This window comes from Fundulus heteroclitus, chromosome 24, assembly GCF_011125445.2.
Source record: "Fundulus heteroclitus isolate FHET01 chromosome 24, MU-UCD_Fhet_4.1, whole genome shotgun sequence".
Classification (NCBI taxonomy): domain Eukaryota; kingdom Metazoa; phylum Chordata; class Actinopteri; order Cyprinodontiformes; family Fundulidae; genus Fundulus; species Fundulus heteroclitus.
Window position 1 is genome coordinate 6300458 of NC_046384.1, and position 16633 is coordinate 6317090.

General features: G+C 43.1%; 1 protein-coding gene across 1 annotated transcript in view; it reads left to right on the forward strand.

Moving 5' to 3' along the window:
* The first annotated feature begins 953 nt into the window (after positions 1-953).
* LOC105917026 (aryl hydrocarbon receptor) overlaps positions 954-16633 on the forward strand; it is a 37848-nt gene continuing 22168 nt past the window's right edge. The window contains exons 1-4 of the mRNA XM_012851691.3: positions 954-1519; positions 4624-4811; positions 10427-10539; positions 13363-13452. Of these exons, the coding sequence (XP_012707145.2) occupies positions 1467-1519; positions 4624-4811; positions 10427-10539; positions 13363-13452 (444 nt within the window). The 5' untranslated portion in view covers positions 954-1466. The remainder of the gene's footprint in view (positions 1520-4623; positions 4812-10426; positions 10540-13362; positions 13453-16633) is intronic.

Sequence of the window (16633 nt, forward strand, 5' to 3'; positions counted from 1 at the left end):
CCTGACCATTTTATGCTGTTGCTTAGCGATTTATTTTTAGATACAGACACTAACACTGACCCAGATCACAAAAAATGTAAAAACTTTAACAATAACATTAAAGTAGCACCTTAGGCCCATTTGAACAGTTTATCAGCAAAAAAAAAAAAAAAATGAAAGTTGAAATTTGTTTGAAATACACTTTAAACTCGTCATTCTGCGTCACTTTTCTGTTTTTGGACATTTCTGGGTTGTTTTAATGTGTTGTGGGAAAACCAGTGACATCTAGTGGCAGGATGCTGTTACTACACAGTTAAAAAAAATCAAAAATCACTACAGGAGGAACATTTTTAGCCACTTTATATAATTTAAAAGGGTATATGTCTCTACTTTATGACATGATATCCCTTTTTTGGCTCTTGTGGGCCGGATAAATTGCTTTGACATGTGCCCTAAAAGGTACAGAGCACAAGTTGCCATTGACCTTCAGTTAGGTCCCTTCAAGGGGACTGAAGGTCACAGCACTGTTTGTTTACCTCCTGAAGGAGATTTACATCCAGGGAACCTTTACGTCGGGAACAGCATCCTGCAGCTTTAAGATGCATCCCTGCTGCTGCAACACACCTGAATCAAATGCGTGGAACTGAGGAGCCACGCGTTTCATCCAGGCGTGCAGGAGCAGGGAGGCCGCTGGAAGCAGGAGGCTCCCCGGGAGGTCTGCAGAACATCCACCGTGGGTTTGAACTGTGGATCCTCATGTTTCCCAGAAGGTTTATCTGCTGTTGTGACTTTGACTTCTGTACTTGGAAACAGCGGGGATTTAAACTTTGCCCTAATTTAAAGTGACGCAACGTCCGGGTTTCAAACCGCAAACCCGCAGACTGACCTCGACTAAATCAACACCTTTTAGTAAAAAAACAAACAAAACAAAAAAACGCGCGTTTGGTTTCCCTCTGACGTCACATTTGAGCCCGCGGCATGCGCGCTCCCGAGGTCCTGCCAGATCCCTGGAAGCGCGCTCCGGCCGCAGAGCGCCGGAGATCCTGGAGGAGGAGGAGGGAGAGGAGGAAGAGGAGCCGATGGAGGCAGGGAGCCGAACTTCTCCGGGTTCTGCAGAGATGTTTCCCCGCCTGCATGGTGTGAGCTTCAGAACCGGCTCTGTCGTCTCCGCGGACCGCTGGATCTGACGCACGTCGGGGAGCGCAGCGAGCTGCGCCACTTCGACCTTCCCCGACGCACCGAGCGCAGCCACACGGACCCCCCTGCGCTCATTCCGGACTCCTGCTTTTATTTATCCTCCTCCCTGCGCACGGATTAGCTTCTTCTCTCTTTTTTTTTGCCGCTGTTCCCGCGGGCGCCGGTGCGGAATGCGTGCAAGCGGCGCAGCGGCCGCCGGGAACCCTCGTTTTGGCGTGCGCTCCGGGAGTGCCAGCGGATTCCTCCGGGACGGTTTCTGTCGGAGTTCACCGATCACAAAGCGAGCATAGATGAGCGCAAACATGTACGCGGGGAGGAAGCGCAGGAAACCGGCGCAAAGAGGGTGAGTTATTATGAAACTGCGCCGGCTGAGGGCCGCGCGTCACTAATTCTGGACATGTAAGACCTATTAGTTACACTTTAAGTCGTCCCTGTTCAGCAGTTTGTAAACATGGGATTATGGATTCTGGAGGTCTGCGCAGCGCCCCCTGTGGGCCGCAGGTGGGAGCCGCAGCCTGGCCATACAGTTAATTAGCTCCTGGTTAATTAGCAGATTATCCAGGAGCGGATCAAGAGATATTAAAGCCTGGGGCCCCAGCAGGCCCCACACAGCGTGTCACTCTGAGGCCTGTTTTTTTTATTGTGTATTAGAGAGTATTTAGTTTGTAGCATCAGAGTTTATTTATTTAATGTGTTGGTTTTTAATGTAGAAACGTCTTGACTCTTATATTTGTAGATTATGGTTTTTTTTCTGCAGCTGCGTCTTTTTTTCTTCAGACACGACGGTTGTGAGGTTGTTTCCCCCTGTGAGCGTCTTTAGTCTGGTCACATTCTTTTTAGGCTTTGGGGCCTTTTCTTGCAGCTTTTATGCAGTTTCTGATGTTTTATCTAATTAGATGGATTATTTTTCCTATATTTCTCCTCATCATTCTGCATCTCCTTAGGGCATTTTTGCATGGATGTGATCTTTTTTTGTCTCTTCTTGATATTATATTATTATTATTATTCCTCTCTGGGCTTTTCCCTTTTAAGGCTCGCCACAGCGAGTCATCGTTCTCCATCTAATCTTATCTTCTGCATCTTCATGTCCTCTTTAACTCCATCCATAAATCTCCTCTTTGGTCTTCCTCTCCTCCCCGCCTGGCTGTTCCAGCCTCAGCATCCCTGCTTGGACGCGTTTCTTCACCTCTTTTCCATGCTCACCATTGCTTTGGACTGTTGACTCTGAAACTAGGGCTGGACGATATAGAAAAAAAAGCATAATGATCGATATCGATAATTATCAACAAATTCAAAACATATATTTTACGTGCAGCCCTGGCAATTTTATGCTGTTTCTTACCAACCTGTTTTCAGACCCAGACACACAAACACTGAATTAAAACTCTTTATTCAACCAATTTTTTACCAAAACTGCAAGTTTTTAAAAAAGACAAAAAGAACACATGCTCTGTGACCTCTTTGAAGGGGGCGGGGCTTAGGGGTCGGAGCATTCCTGGGTCTGCGTTGTGATTGGTTGAGAGGATGTGATGACTGTAATATTAACCTACATGGCTAAAATGCAAAAGGAAGGAAAACTGTTATTCTATTGAACTTTTTATTGGCTCCTTTTTTCTATCATCGATATCCGTCCATATATCATTATTGAATTATCATCCAGCCCTAATTGAAATCCTCCACCTTCTTTGGCTCTACGTCCTGTAACATCCCGGCTCCTCTTGTGCTCTTTTACATTACTCAGCTCTGCTGCAGCTTTGGGTTGTTTCGTCTTCACTGGAACAGTTTTCTTCACAATGGCAACAGAAATATTTTTAGTAATTGGAAACTGAGCTGGGCCTTTCCTTCCCCCGTCAACGTAAGCTCAGTAATTTAGTGACTAAATATTTTACGCTCACAAGTTATTTTACGGCTTTTGTGTTTTTGCTGACGCGTGAATGTGAAAGGGGAGAAAAATATAGGCCTCTCTACTCTGAAACCCCAAAATAAAGCCCTTCAGAAGTCACCTAATCAGTAAACGGAGGTTCTTTATTAGAACATTAGAGGAAATCCCAGCATCACGGAGACCAAGGAACCCAGCAGACGGGTCAGGGAGAACGTTCTGGTCCAGTTTAACAGTTTAAAGCAGGATCAGGTCCTACAACAAGGTTTAAACATCTCCCATCATCTGGACCTGGACAGAGGAGGGACCACCTGTAGACCTACCAGGACATGGACGTCTACCTAGATTATTAATCAGAGAAGAAGCCTGGAGGACCATGGTATCTCTGGAGGAGCAGCAGAAATCCACGCCTCAGGTGGTAGAATCTGTCCACAGGACAAATATTAGTGGTGCAATCCATAAATCTGGCTTTTGTTTTAGAAAGGTGGCATTAGGTAACCTGACTCCGCCAGATGGATTTGCTCCGCATATCCATCTGGAAACCTTTCGTTGAAGTCATTTTGGGAAGGGGCGAAAATACTGGTTAGCTGATTGGCCTATGTTTGTGATAGACGGGCCAAATAAACCAATCAGATCAACGAAGCATATGACGTACTAACAGCGACGACGAAAACACAACCAACAAGCTCTTGCCCAAACCAGTGGGGAGAAGAGCAAAAACATCTTTTCCTCTAAGAAAAGCCTCCAGAGCAGTGTTTTGCTCTTCTTTCAGCGAAGAAATACTCTGTAATTCCGATAAAACTTGCTCGATAGCCACGCTAACGCTAGCTTCATCGGCTGAAGCCGCCATGTTCTTTAGACTGAACTGTCGCGCTTCCCGTTGCGTCACACCTCAACCCGCCTCAAAGCCAACGCTGATTGGACGTTCGTTTGGTGAACGGCTCCAAAATTTCTTTAACGGAAAGTAGCCAGACTGATCTGCGAGTGAAACCTTGAAAGCTCGCGAGATCAGGATGGCCTCACCAGGCTGGGTATTAGGAACGTTGTTGAAAATCATAAAACTTGCAGTTTGCCACGTTCCTTATAGGAGACACAGCAAACAGATGAGAGCAAAATTAAACTTTATCAAGTTTATTAGGTAGAATGGCTTTTGTGCGGGAAAACTAACCCTGCACCTCCCCCTGAACGCCCCATCATGATGAACCAGCTTTAGGCTGGAGCTAAATCCAGGACAATCCTGGAAGAAGACCTCCTGGATGATGATGTTTGCAGATGACATTGTGATCTGTGGTGAGAGAAGGGAACAGGTGGAGGAAACATCTAGAAAGATGGAGGTTCGCCCTGCGGAGGAGGATTCAAGGTTAGCCGAGGTTGTGAGGGAGCACAAGAGGAGCCGGGATGTTACAGGAAGTAGATGAAGAGCCGAGATCTAGGGTGGAGGTGAAGCAGTGTAGACATTTTTATAAGGCACTGTAAATAGTTCATACTGTTAAGTTGTCGGGTCAAAATTTTGTTCTAATAGAAATACTATATAAAATATATATGATGGCGTTTTTCCTCCTCTCCAGAGCCAAACCCGCTGCTGCCGAGGGCACCAAGACCAACCCATCCAAGCGCCACCGCGACCGCCTGAACTCAGAACTGGACCGGCTCGCCAGCCTGCTGCCCTTCCCCGAGGAGGTCATCTCCAGCCTGGACAAGCTGTCCATCCTGAGGCTCAGCGTCAGCTACCTGCGCACCAAGAGCTTCTTCTCAGGTAGGGCAACCGAGCTCAGATGCGTCCGGTTCATACGCAAACGTCTCGGTCCTTTGCTGCCAGATCAACTCAGGCGCTCCGCCTTAACGGTAAAAAACGTTCCCGCGAAACCTGCTCCAAAAGCTGGACCATCCAAATGTCTTCAGGAGAGAGTTATGGAGCTTCTATAGCAGGAAATAGGTCTCAGGCATGGCGGTGGCAGCATCATGCTGTGGTGCATGTAATAAAAGCCTAAATTCATTATGTGGAAACGTCTGGAGCTGCAGACAGGAAATGTGCTCAGAGAAGCTTCCTGTAGTTCAGCAAACTTTCAGGTTTCTGTTGGAAAAGAATTTCATATGTGGACCACCTTTGGTTTCCGTCTAGAAACGCACGATATATATCGGCATCAACATCGGTATCGGCCAATGTTAATGTCATTTTTCAACATATCGGTATCGGTCCGATAAGTAAAACTGGGCCCATGTTAACAACCGATGGTTATTTCCAGATAGTTGCCCCTATTATCTGTGTTTAAAGAGGGGTAGGTGAGGGATTTGGTTATGCAGTTATGTTAAAGTGACAGCGATGCATTGTGGGTTTTTTAAATAAAAATGCTTTTTACGGTCTAAAGAGACATTTTTCCTACAGTCCAGTTGAATTAAACTCGTTCAGAGCCCCAGATGTTGCGGGGCCTTTTGAAAAAAGACAATTTATAATTTTTTTATAAAGATCTACTGTAGGAAACATGTTCTCATCGTTAAGGAAACGCCCTTTTATATCTATTTTGAGGTTTAAAATAAAAAAAGAGGATGGATGGGATGTAGATATTTGTGGATAATGACGTAAAAAAATAAAAAAATCATAGTTTCCAACATAATGAAAAAAATATTGATTTAAAATGAAATATTACTGCCACTTTCAGCATCGTTATGTTGTGAAAATTAAAAGCAATTAGTCAGAGAAAAAAACAGCTAAAACCTGCATTTATTATAATTGTATCATTTAAATACTATAATAAAAATATATTTTGTAGCCAAAGTTATTAGGAGCCGCTGTGGAAGGTCCAGACTATAACCCACATTCAAAAGCTCAGCTAGAATAGTTTTTTATCCGCCACAAACTTTTACAAAATGTAACGTAACTTCGATTTCGCCTGTATTTTTATTCTTATCTATTAGTTTTCTATTTTTTTCTCATTTTCCTTTTGATCCACTGTATATATGAAGATACATTGAATATATCTGATGCACCTTTTCCTATTTTGGCACCTGCTTCTGACTATTGACTATTGAGCCGATGTGACAAGTAAATTTCTCCAATGTGAGATCAATAAAGCCTATCTTATCTTATCTTATCTTATCGTAAATGTGTGCACACGTCGGTAAATATCGGTTATCGGACATAAAAGCAATATTAATATCGGAAATCGGATATCGACCCAAATTTTCATATCGGTAAACTCCTCCTGCGACGTCTCGACCCGCCTCTCCCTCCTGTTTTTTATTTGTAGGAGCTTAGATTCGGCTCCACTTCAGCTGCCGGTTGTTAATAGATCATCCAGAAGGAGAACTTCGGTTCTGATGAGCCGTGAGAGCGCAGAGCTGTGATTCTGGAGGCGCCGAAGCAGGAGCAGGAGGTTGTTTTTGCTCACACAGCCGGCAGCCCGATTGGCAGATCAGCAGATGCCTGAACCGTGCAGGTTAGGGGGTCCGAACGGGTCGGCGTGCTTCCCAAACCAGGCCGCTTCCACCAGCGTGGTCAACCAGAACGGCTCTGTATGTGGGGCATATTTTAACGGCGGGGTTTATATTGAACCGGAGCACACATCCACGCGGCCCCGCGTGTCAGAATGAGGTCAGAGCGCCCATCTCCGTCTAAGTGCCTGAACTCTGCCCGACCTCCTCTTCTCCTGCCATCCAGACACAAGAGAAAACCCAGCCAGCCTTTTCTCGCCCGTGGCCACGAGACGACCCTCGTCCCGGAGGCTGAGCGACCCAGTAATGGAGGTCTAGGGAGACGGCCCCATTGCTGAGGAGATGAAAGAATAAAAACACGGGGGTGGGGTGGTGGTGGGGGGGATAATCCACTCAGGGGAGGCTTACAGGCCTTTAAAGGAGGGGAGGGTGCGGCGTGAAGTCCAATCCACTCTGTCAGTATCCTCTGTATAACCCAGAAAAGCTGCGGCGTCGGGGCATGGTTCAAACCTTAGATCAGCCGTGAGGAGTCTGCAGAGGAGTCGGCGAATCCAGGAAACCAGGAGGTTTTCTCATGGTGCTTCCAGCAGCAAATTAAAGACTGTGGCTGTGGAGACCACGAATGACGCAACTCCTGAAATACACTGCGGATTCATGCACCTAACCCTGGAAATCTCCATTTGCCCTGTTCAACTAAACCAACCTACACAGCCTTTGTTTGGGCAGTAGTATAAAGCTTGGTACTCATCAGTACTCCAGACTTTTTGAATTGAGAAAGCTTCCTAGAGAGGAAGCAAAACGTCTTCAACTACGGAAAACAAGTCCAGCTGCTTTGTTTTTTTACTCTTTTTTTTCAGAAGGCTAGGGGTCATTTAACGGCTCTCGTTGTGCTGGAGACTGGTCCGTCCAATTAGGGCTGGACGATATAGAAAAAAAAGCATATCAATACAATATAAATCATATTGATCTATAATCATCAACAAATTGTAAACACATATATATATATATATATATATATATATATATATAGTGCAGCCCTGGTCGTGCTTTATGCTGTTGCTTAATGACCTAGATACAGACACAAACACGACTCAACCCTTTTATACAATTAAATTTTATTTACATAGCGCCAATTCATGATACATGTCATCTCAATGCACTATCCAAATTCAAATTAAATCAGATTATGCATATTGGTCAGATGGTTTCCTCTCTAAGGAAACCCAGCAGGTTGCATCAAGTCTCTCCAAGCAGCATTCACTCCTCCTGAAAGAGCGTAGAGCCACAGTGGACAGTCGTCTGCATTGTTGATGGCTTTGCAGCAATCCCTCATACTGAGCATGCATGAAGCGACAGTGGAGAGGAAAACTCCCCTTTAACAGGGAGGAGAACCTCCAGCAGAACCAGAACCAGGCTCGGTGTGAACGCTCATCTGCCTCCACCCACTGGGGCTTAGAGAAGACAGAGCAGAGACACAGAAAGCACAGAAGCTCACATTGACCCAGGAGTACTTTCTATGTTAGATGGTAATAGTGGATGATGTCACAGCTAACAGAACGCCAGACCAGGTGTACCTTCTATGAAGTAAAAAATAACAAAGAACAAAATGTTAAAAGTTGAAATAACAACAAACAATGCAGATTGGAGAGCAGTAGGAGAACTTAGCAGAGTGAGAAAAATAGGCCCTGATGTCCTCCAGCACCCTAAGTTGGTTTTTCAACCAACTTTTCACCAAAACTGCAAGTATTTAAAAAAGTTTTTACAGAACCCGTGCTCTCTGAACTCTTTGAAGGGGGCGGAGTGTTCCTGGGTCTGTGTTTGTGATTGGTTGGGAGGATGTAATAAAAACCTACATGATAGGCTCGAATGCAAAAGGAAGAAAACTGTTCTATTGAACTTTTCTTTTTCTACCATCGATATACGTCTGTCGATCGATAGGTATTGTTATTGAATTACCGTCCAGCCCTAAGTCCAATTGTCCAAGGACCTTCAGAGAGAATCCTAAGAGGAGGATTCCAAAAAAAGTAAAAAAAGCAACTGGACTTGTTTTCCGTAGTTGAAGACGTTTCGACGTTTTGCTTCCTCTCCAGGAAGCTTTCTCAATTCAAAAAGTCTGGAGTAATGTGGAGTACCAAGCTTTATACCACTGCCAACAAAGGCGAGGAGCTGGATTAGAGCCATGGTCGGCGGGAGGTGACGGGATGAGGCGCTACATCCCATGGAGGAAAGCCTGGTGCAGACCTGCTCCTCCATGTCTACGGGAGTCAGCTGAGGTGTTTGGCCACCTGGTTATGCCTCCCGTTAGAGGCTTTCTATGCACAGTTCCACCGGGCCAAGGCATTAGAGCAGATCCAGGACCTGGAGGAACTATGGCCTCCGATTAAAAGCTTGGTCTGTACCAAAAAAAAAACAGCTGATTTAAACCATTTCCACCAGGATTAATGGCCAACTGTTCATCCAGAATGGTGCGAGAAGCTCACCGATGGCTGCAGAGATCCATGCAGGCGTGAGCCCATCCTATGTGGGGGAACCCACAATTCAAACATGTGCAGCTAAAAACAACAACAAATAACGCCAATGTGCATTTGAATGATAAATGACAAAGTAAAACAGAAAGTGAGTCAAACGTCTTGCAGATCAGCATGCAGAACCACAGATTCTGCATCGATGGATGCCATTCTGCAGCGATGCATCCTCCTCCCCTCAGACTCGGGCTGTGTGCGGCGTCTGCTCTGCTAACTCGTGTCTGTTGTGACGTTTGTAATGGATGTTTGCATGCTCGTCGCCCTCCGTTGTGCCAACACACGTCCCCTCCCGTCCTCCATGCACTCGCCCGGGGCAGTTTTTTTTTTTCTTCTTCTACTTCTCCTCGCCGGCTTTCGTCCGTGACGTCAGACAGCTAAATTCCCTCCTCTGCCTCTGAATTATTGACAGTCGAGATGAACTGCTTGCCTTCCGGTTGTCATCGCGGGGAGATTAAGCCACATTAATGTCCGTGTCTGTTTCTGCTTCCGGGCCGTGGTGTTGCCGGAAATAAATCGGCTTCAGACTCATTAACCCCTGTGGTGAATCTGGGTCGGGTTCAGCAGAAGGTCTGACCTTTGGTCTCCGGATTCTCGGAGACTTCCCCCTTCTATTAATCTCCCCTTGCTGCTTGAGAGAACCTCCTTGTTTCCAAACTGGGTCCCCGTGGTCAAAGGCATGCCGGTTCTGGTAGGTCACCTCTTCATCATGGAACAACACGGTGAGAGCCTGGATGGTCCAGATGGTGGTGTAGGCGCTGCAGATCCCACAAAGCATCTTCTAGGCCAGCCATGTCCAAACTTTCTGGCTAATGAGCCGACATTGTCAAATCAAAAGCACTCAAGGGTTAATGAATGAATACAAATAAATTAATAATATATACCTAAAATATAGTGATTTCATGTTCGAAAATTATTTGACTTGACACCACAAATACCTTTGCAGAAGTTGCACTTTTTTCTTTGACCTTTGCTGTGGTTATTTTAGAGGGTGCGCTTTATTTTTGAACTTCACAAATTCCTTTGCAGTTAAGCCACAGATGTGTTCCGTAATTTTTAAGGGATGCTCTTTGTATTCTAAATTGAATTGTGTATTTTGTTATTAAAAGCAAATTACAACTTTTTGTGTGATGGTATAAAACATTTGAAGAGCCAAAACCTTTTGTTTGCTGTTATAGATAAGCCAGAGCTACTAAATAATTTGTTTTTCATAGCGCAAGCTGCAGATTATTCAAAAAATATATTGAGTATGAACTTATCGGAATCGGTATCGGACATGAAAAGCAGAAAATTATCGGTTATCTATCGGTTGAAATTTTTAATATCGTGCATCACTACTTTTGGTAGATGAAACCCAGTAGGAACCTCTTGTCCATCTCTAACAGTTTTTTTTTTTTTTATGTCTTTGCTCTTGTAGTGGCGCTAAAAAACCAACCTCCCAACGGCACCAGCAAGATCAGGGCTGAAAATAGCAGCGCGACTTCAGGACCTGCAGACGGCACGTTATCGGAGGGCGAGCTGCTGCTTCAGGTCGGTTCAGTCTGCCAGCTCATCCTTCATCCCACTGGAAAACCGTCTGTTTCATGTCGAAGCTCAAAACTGGAACCGCAGGGTCTTAAACAACATATTTGTGAAGCTTTGCTCCGTGCATCGGTGTCTGCTTGTTTTAGGTCTAATGGGCGAGAGGCGGCTCTGCACAGCAGGGTGGGGACACAAATAGCTTGTGCTTTCTACCTGGTTTTAGATACAGAGAGTCAGCCATCAGCTTAATTCGGTGTAAAAGCAGAGATTGGCTCTAGCGGAGTTATGGCTGATAAATACGGGAACAGCAGGGAGGAGCTCTGCAGTCTCTGGTCCATTTCAGTAACGGAGCCATGAATTATACAGAGCCGGTGAGTGCATGTATTATTCAAGCTCGGAGGGTTTGGATGGACTGAAGCCTTTCTAGTTGTTATCTTCAGATCCTAGACTCTTCCCAGAACCGTAGCTGGTTGTGAGTGTGAAAACCGGCCAATCATCACCTCAATCCTCACCCCCATATGAGTGATCAGAACATCGCTCTTGTAAGCCAGGCCAATAACGACCCTAACCACTCCCCATTGCAGAGGCGTGGACCAGTTTTGGTTCAATTTGCATGTTATCTAAGCCATAACAAGGCTTTTGTCGGGCAGTAGTATAAAGCTTGCAACTCCACATTACTCCAGACATTTTAAATTGAGAAAGCTTCCTGGATAGGAAGCGAAACGTCTTCAAACATCGGAAAAAAGTCCAGTTGTTTTGTTTTTTAACTTTTTTTGGAGTGTGAAAACTAAACAGTTGGTTCCTGAACCGGAATCCTGCGATTGGTTTTGGGGGTTTCTCCTCATGAGGGGAAGATTTAAACCAGGAAAACACAAATGTTTCCTTCCAAAGAAAGTAAAAAAAGTAAAAAACAAAACAACTGAACATGTTTTCCGTAGTTGAAGACGTTTCGCTTCCTCTCCAGGAAGCTTTCTCAATTCAAAAAGTCTGGAGTAATGAGGAGTACCAAGCTTTATACTACTGCCCAAACAAAGGCCTTGTAATGGCTTAGATAACATGCAAATACAACAGAAACAGGTCCACCCCTTAGTAATGGGTGGACAAGTTAAGGAAACAAGTCCAGTTGCTTTGTTTTTTACTTCTTTTTTTTTTTACTTTTTTTGGAATGACCATGACCTGGATGACTGAGAATCTTCACCAACAAATGTTTCCTCTTCCTATGTCTGAATACATCTGACCTGCTTCTCTGTCCTGTGTGCCCCTGCCTGCTCCATCTGTGTTGGACTTTTGTGGGTGGAGTCACCACCAAAAGCTTCTTGGCATTAAAAAAAAATCTAATTTCAGCAGAAATGTAATAATTACACCAAAGCAAAAACATGAAAACACAATTTTTACTTTTTGTTGTGCTTCAGTTTGCTACACATTATGTTCAACCTTTACAGCCCCGTATCTCAGTCATAGTTTTCATCCATCATTCAAAGTTTAAAGTGCTTTATCTGACTGAATATGCGTGTGTGCCCGTTGTGAAATTTGCACTGCCTCAGTTTAAAGACGCTGCATGTTGTAAAATGTAACCGCAGCATCATCAGCGTAGAGCGTGATAACGCCACACACTCTAGATTCTCACCATTTGAAATTATTCAGAAACCTTTTGATTTAAGCTAATTTCACAACCAGTTTTATCTGCACATGGGCAGTGTATACATCAAAACGTAGCTTTTTCTGTCTACTTTCAAGTGGTGTTTTTGTTACTGCTGTAGAATTGATATTTTTTTCTATCAAATCACCAAAAAGTGCAGCATATTTCTCTCTTACTGTAATTTTTGATAAGAAAAAGGAACTGCTGCTCATAAGTCAGCCTTGTCTTATGAGCAGCAGCTCCCTTTCACATTTTCCCGCCTTTTTCCGGGTGATTCCCGCCTGGGAATCACCCGGAAAAAGGCGGGAAAATGTGAATGAGCTGCTTTTTATTGTTTCGCCCTTACATTGAGACGGAACAGGTGCTCGTCTGGCAATATTTCTCCTGGCTTCTTAAGTTAGCACAAACAGAGGATGCATTAATATATGAATTTTTATCAAAGAAAAGAATAAAAATCCATTTTTCTGATCCCCCTTCGCTCCCAACGTGCAAATTATTTAGCAGCTCCGATGCTTAAGTGGTCCTGAATTCAAGGGTTTAAAAGAAACAGAAATGAGTGCATGAGCGAACGTTTCGGGTCGGATATATGGAGCGTGACGGTCATAAATATATTCTTCATCAGTGAGAGAGACATGGATAGGGTGTCATTGCCTCCTCAGAGACCCCTGAGGCTAGATGAGGTGTTAGTCATCGGTTTGTGACCTCCTCCTCCTCCTTCTCTGCATGGCTCCTATCGGACCTGACGTCCACTCTGCTCCTCCCTGGCCTCGCAGCCTCCTGTCTGTCAGTCTGGGGGTAGTAGTAGGAGTGTTATCTCCTCCGTTGCAGTTTGCTTTGTCTCATATCCTCCTTTATCCGCCGCTGGCCCATTTCTTTTCTCTTATTTCAAGGCTTTTTTTTTTTTTTTTATCCAACCAGAGTCTGATTTGTGGCAAAAAAAAAAGCAGGGGGGTGAATCAGAGGTTACAAACCGATTACGCTGATGCCTTTTTTTTCCACTGAATCAAAACGAAACAGTAGTAAGCTGATCTAAAGAGGGGATTATTCCACATCCAGAGAGAATCGGGTCCGTGCTTCCTACACTCCCTTTCTTTGTTTTACCTAATTTGGACTCTCTGACACTGCTCCAAACACAAATACGATCATTAGCATCACGAAGCAGAAAATTTATTTTTTCCCCCCACTCTCTGCAGGCTCTGAACGGCTTCGTCTTGGTGGTGACGGCTGAAGGGAACATCTTCTTCTGCTCTCACACCATCCAGGATTACCTCGGCTTCCATCAGGTATCGACACACCTTGGTCCGGCATCACATGGTTCCTATAGTCGCAACGCAGCAAGGTGTCGACCCTCCCGCTTGATTCTTACCCTTTTATAACCTGTGATCCTCGTCAACGACGGCCGTATCCCTTTATATCCGTCCATCAATACCTGATTGTAGTGATACACGATATTTAAAATTTCAACCAATATCGATAACCGATATTTTTCTGCTTTTCTTGGCCGATACCGATACCGATAAGTTTATATTCAATATAGTTTTTGCATAATCTGCAGCTTGTGCTATGAAAAACTAATTATTTAGCAGCTGTGGCTTATTTATAACAGCAAACAAAAGGTTTTGGCTCTTCAAATGTTTATTTTTTTTTATACCATCACACAAAATTTTTTTAATTTGCTTTTAATAACAAAAGACACAAATCAATGTAGAATACAATGAGCATCCCTTAAAAATTACTGAACAAATCTATGGCTTAACTGCAAAGGCATTTGTGAAGTCAAAAAATAAATAATAACCACAGCAAAGGTCAAAGAAAAAAGTGAAACTTCTTAAAAATTGTTCAGAAGACTATCTGCAAAGGTATTTCTGGAGTCAAATCAAATAATTTTCAAACCTGAAATTATATTTACTAACATATGCATATAAAAATTAAAAAAAAAAATCAACAAAGTCAATAAAAGTGCATTCTCAAAAATGAGGTGCCATGATGACGATTTTTCAGGTGAGCTATTAGGTTTGTTGTATTAAAACCCAAATCCTTCTTTCCTCCTCTCGAAATTCTTGCTGAACAGGTTTTGCAAACTGCAATGCTGTTATCTTCTAATACCCAGTTTGTTTATTTATAGTCAGGCAATAATGGAGCCTAGCCTGGGTCCTGATAGTAAGGAACCCATAGACATAATATAAGAGTAGACGCGTCATTGGGCGGGTTCTGCCTATGCTGCGATGCGTCAGAGCGTCCGCCATCTTAAATGTGGCAAATCTGCAGTTACTCAGTCACTTAAACAGTATCAGAGGGACTTTAATCTCTGAATATACTTTGTATTCGTAGTATTTTTTTTGTAATATTACAAGTTTATTTTCGTATCCCTTTAGCTTCATTCTCCTGAATTTATTCTCCTAAAGAATAAAAATATTTAAAATAATCTAACCTGGTCCTATTACTCCAGGAGTGAAATAATTCTGCAAACTGTGATTATTCTGGAAATGTTCCCCCTTAATTTTCATAATATGATGTTTTTATCGTAACATTATCACTTTTGTGTTTGTTTGTTTATTTTTACTTCATTGACCTAGGACTTTTTTTTCCTCATATTATTATTTTTACCTCTTTAATACTCACCCAAAAAGTCTGTTCCTAAAGGTTCACATGTGACACGGTTTTATGAAATAATGAAGACCACAATGTTTAGATTTAACAAATTGATCATATTCATAACACATTCACACACACACACACACACACACACACACATATATATATATATATATATATATATATATATATATATATATATATATATATATATATGTGTGTGTGTGTATTTATTGCAGCACAGGAATGAGGCATCTTCTCTGATCCACGTTCACAATAACAGAACTCAACTTTTTTCTGCCACATACAATATGGCGGTGACGTTGACGTGCGAACCTGCGCCCTATGACGCGTCTACGTATATATGTCTGTGAAGGAACCCAAAATCCACAGGTCTTGTCCCGCTTTGGGGCTACTCTGCCTGAATAAAATTCCACCACATTTAATTAATTTATCGCCCTTTTTTATCGGAGGAATTTACTTATCGGGCCGATATAAAACTCCACCATATCGGTCGATATTTTATCGTGGATCCCTACCTGATTGTGTTCCGGTGGGTTTTATTTTCATCCAAAAGACTGCAGATAGATCGCGAGCAAAGAACCTTGTGTGGAAATATCGCAAGCAGCATCTCAAGACATCGTTTTGGCAATTATGGGTCTTCTAAATGGACAACGTCCCTCAACAGACCACCGACTTTGCTATAAAGAATTTATAGACAACCAGGTCCATTGTTTTGGATTTGGCCGTCACAAAGCCCTGATCCAAGAACCAGAGAGCTGAAAATGAGGGCTACAACCCTGACTAGGGCTGAACGATTTTGGAAAATAATCTAATTGCGATTTTTTTTTTTCTTAATATTGTGATTTAATGCAATTTTTTTTCCAGTTTAATTTATCATGTGTTTCAATATATATACAAACCACAAATCAATCTGTTTCCTCTCTATGCAGACTAGGTGCTAAAAGAGCCGCTGCATCTCAACTCAGAGCAGAAATGATTGCGTTCTGCCTACAATATATTTCAACCAAAATTGCAATTTTGACTTTTCTCTGCATTAACCACAGACAACAAAAATGGCCTCTAAATAAAGATGTTTGTAAATAAGGACTATTTTAAATATGAACTTTTAATGTTTCTATTAATCAGAATATTGTTCAAGAGAACAGCTTTTAATTTAATTGGACATCAATCCTTGTTGAACATAAAGTGCAACCAACAAGCAAGTCTATGTATTAAACTGATTGACCTGTACTTAATGCTATGTATGATTATATAAACTCTAAAACAATTAAATTAGATTATCTCACTGCTGCAACTGTCTTCCCTTCCATGTGGAGGCAAACCCACTTTAAACATTTTACCAACACCTAATGGACGCGCCTGATTCATTAATTGTTACATAGCCAAAAATTGCAGACTCTGCGATTTGGAAATTGTGTTTTTTTTTAAATCACGATTATATTGAAAATACGATTAATTGTTCAGCCCTAACCCGGTTATAGTGTAGTTCTGTCAGGAGGAACGGGCCAGAATGGTCAGCAACCCATCGGTAAAACGCCAGTGGAGGGAATCCCAAAACGTTTGACCCGAGTGAAACTTTAAAGCAACACTGAGCAGTATGTACATTCGTGATTAGAAGCTGCAGTTTGGGTAATCCTGGAGTCACGGTCCAGTCACGGTCGAGGTCTGCGGCCAGTGAACGGCCGGTCCAGAGTGAGCCAGAGGGACTGCACCCAAACGCACATATGGAGCAGGAGCCTTAATCCCGTTAGCGCCACAACAAAGCGCTGCTTCCTCCAGCCTAATCTTGTTTCAGACAACATGCTTATAAATTTAGCCGCAGTCCGCCGGTCCGTCTCGCACCCT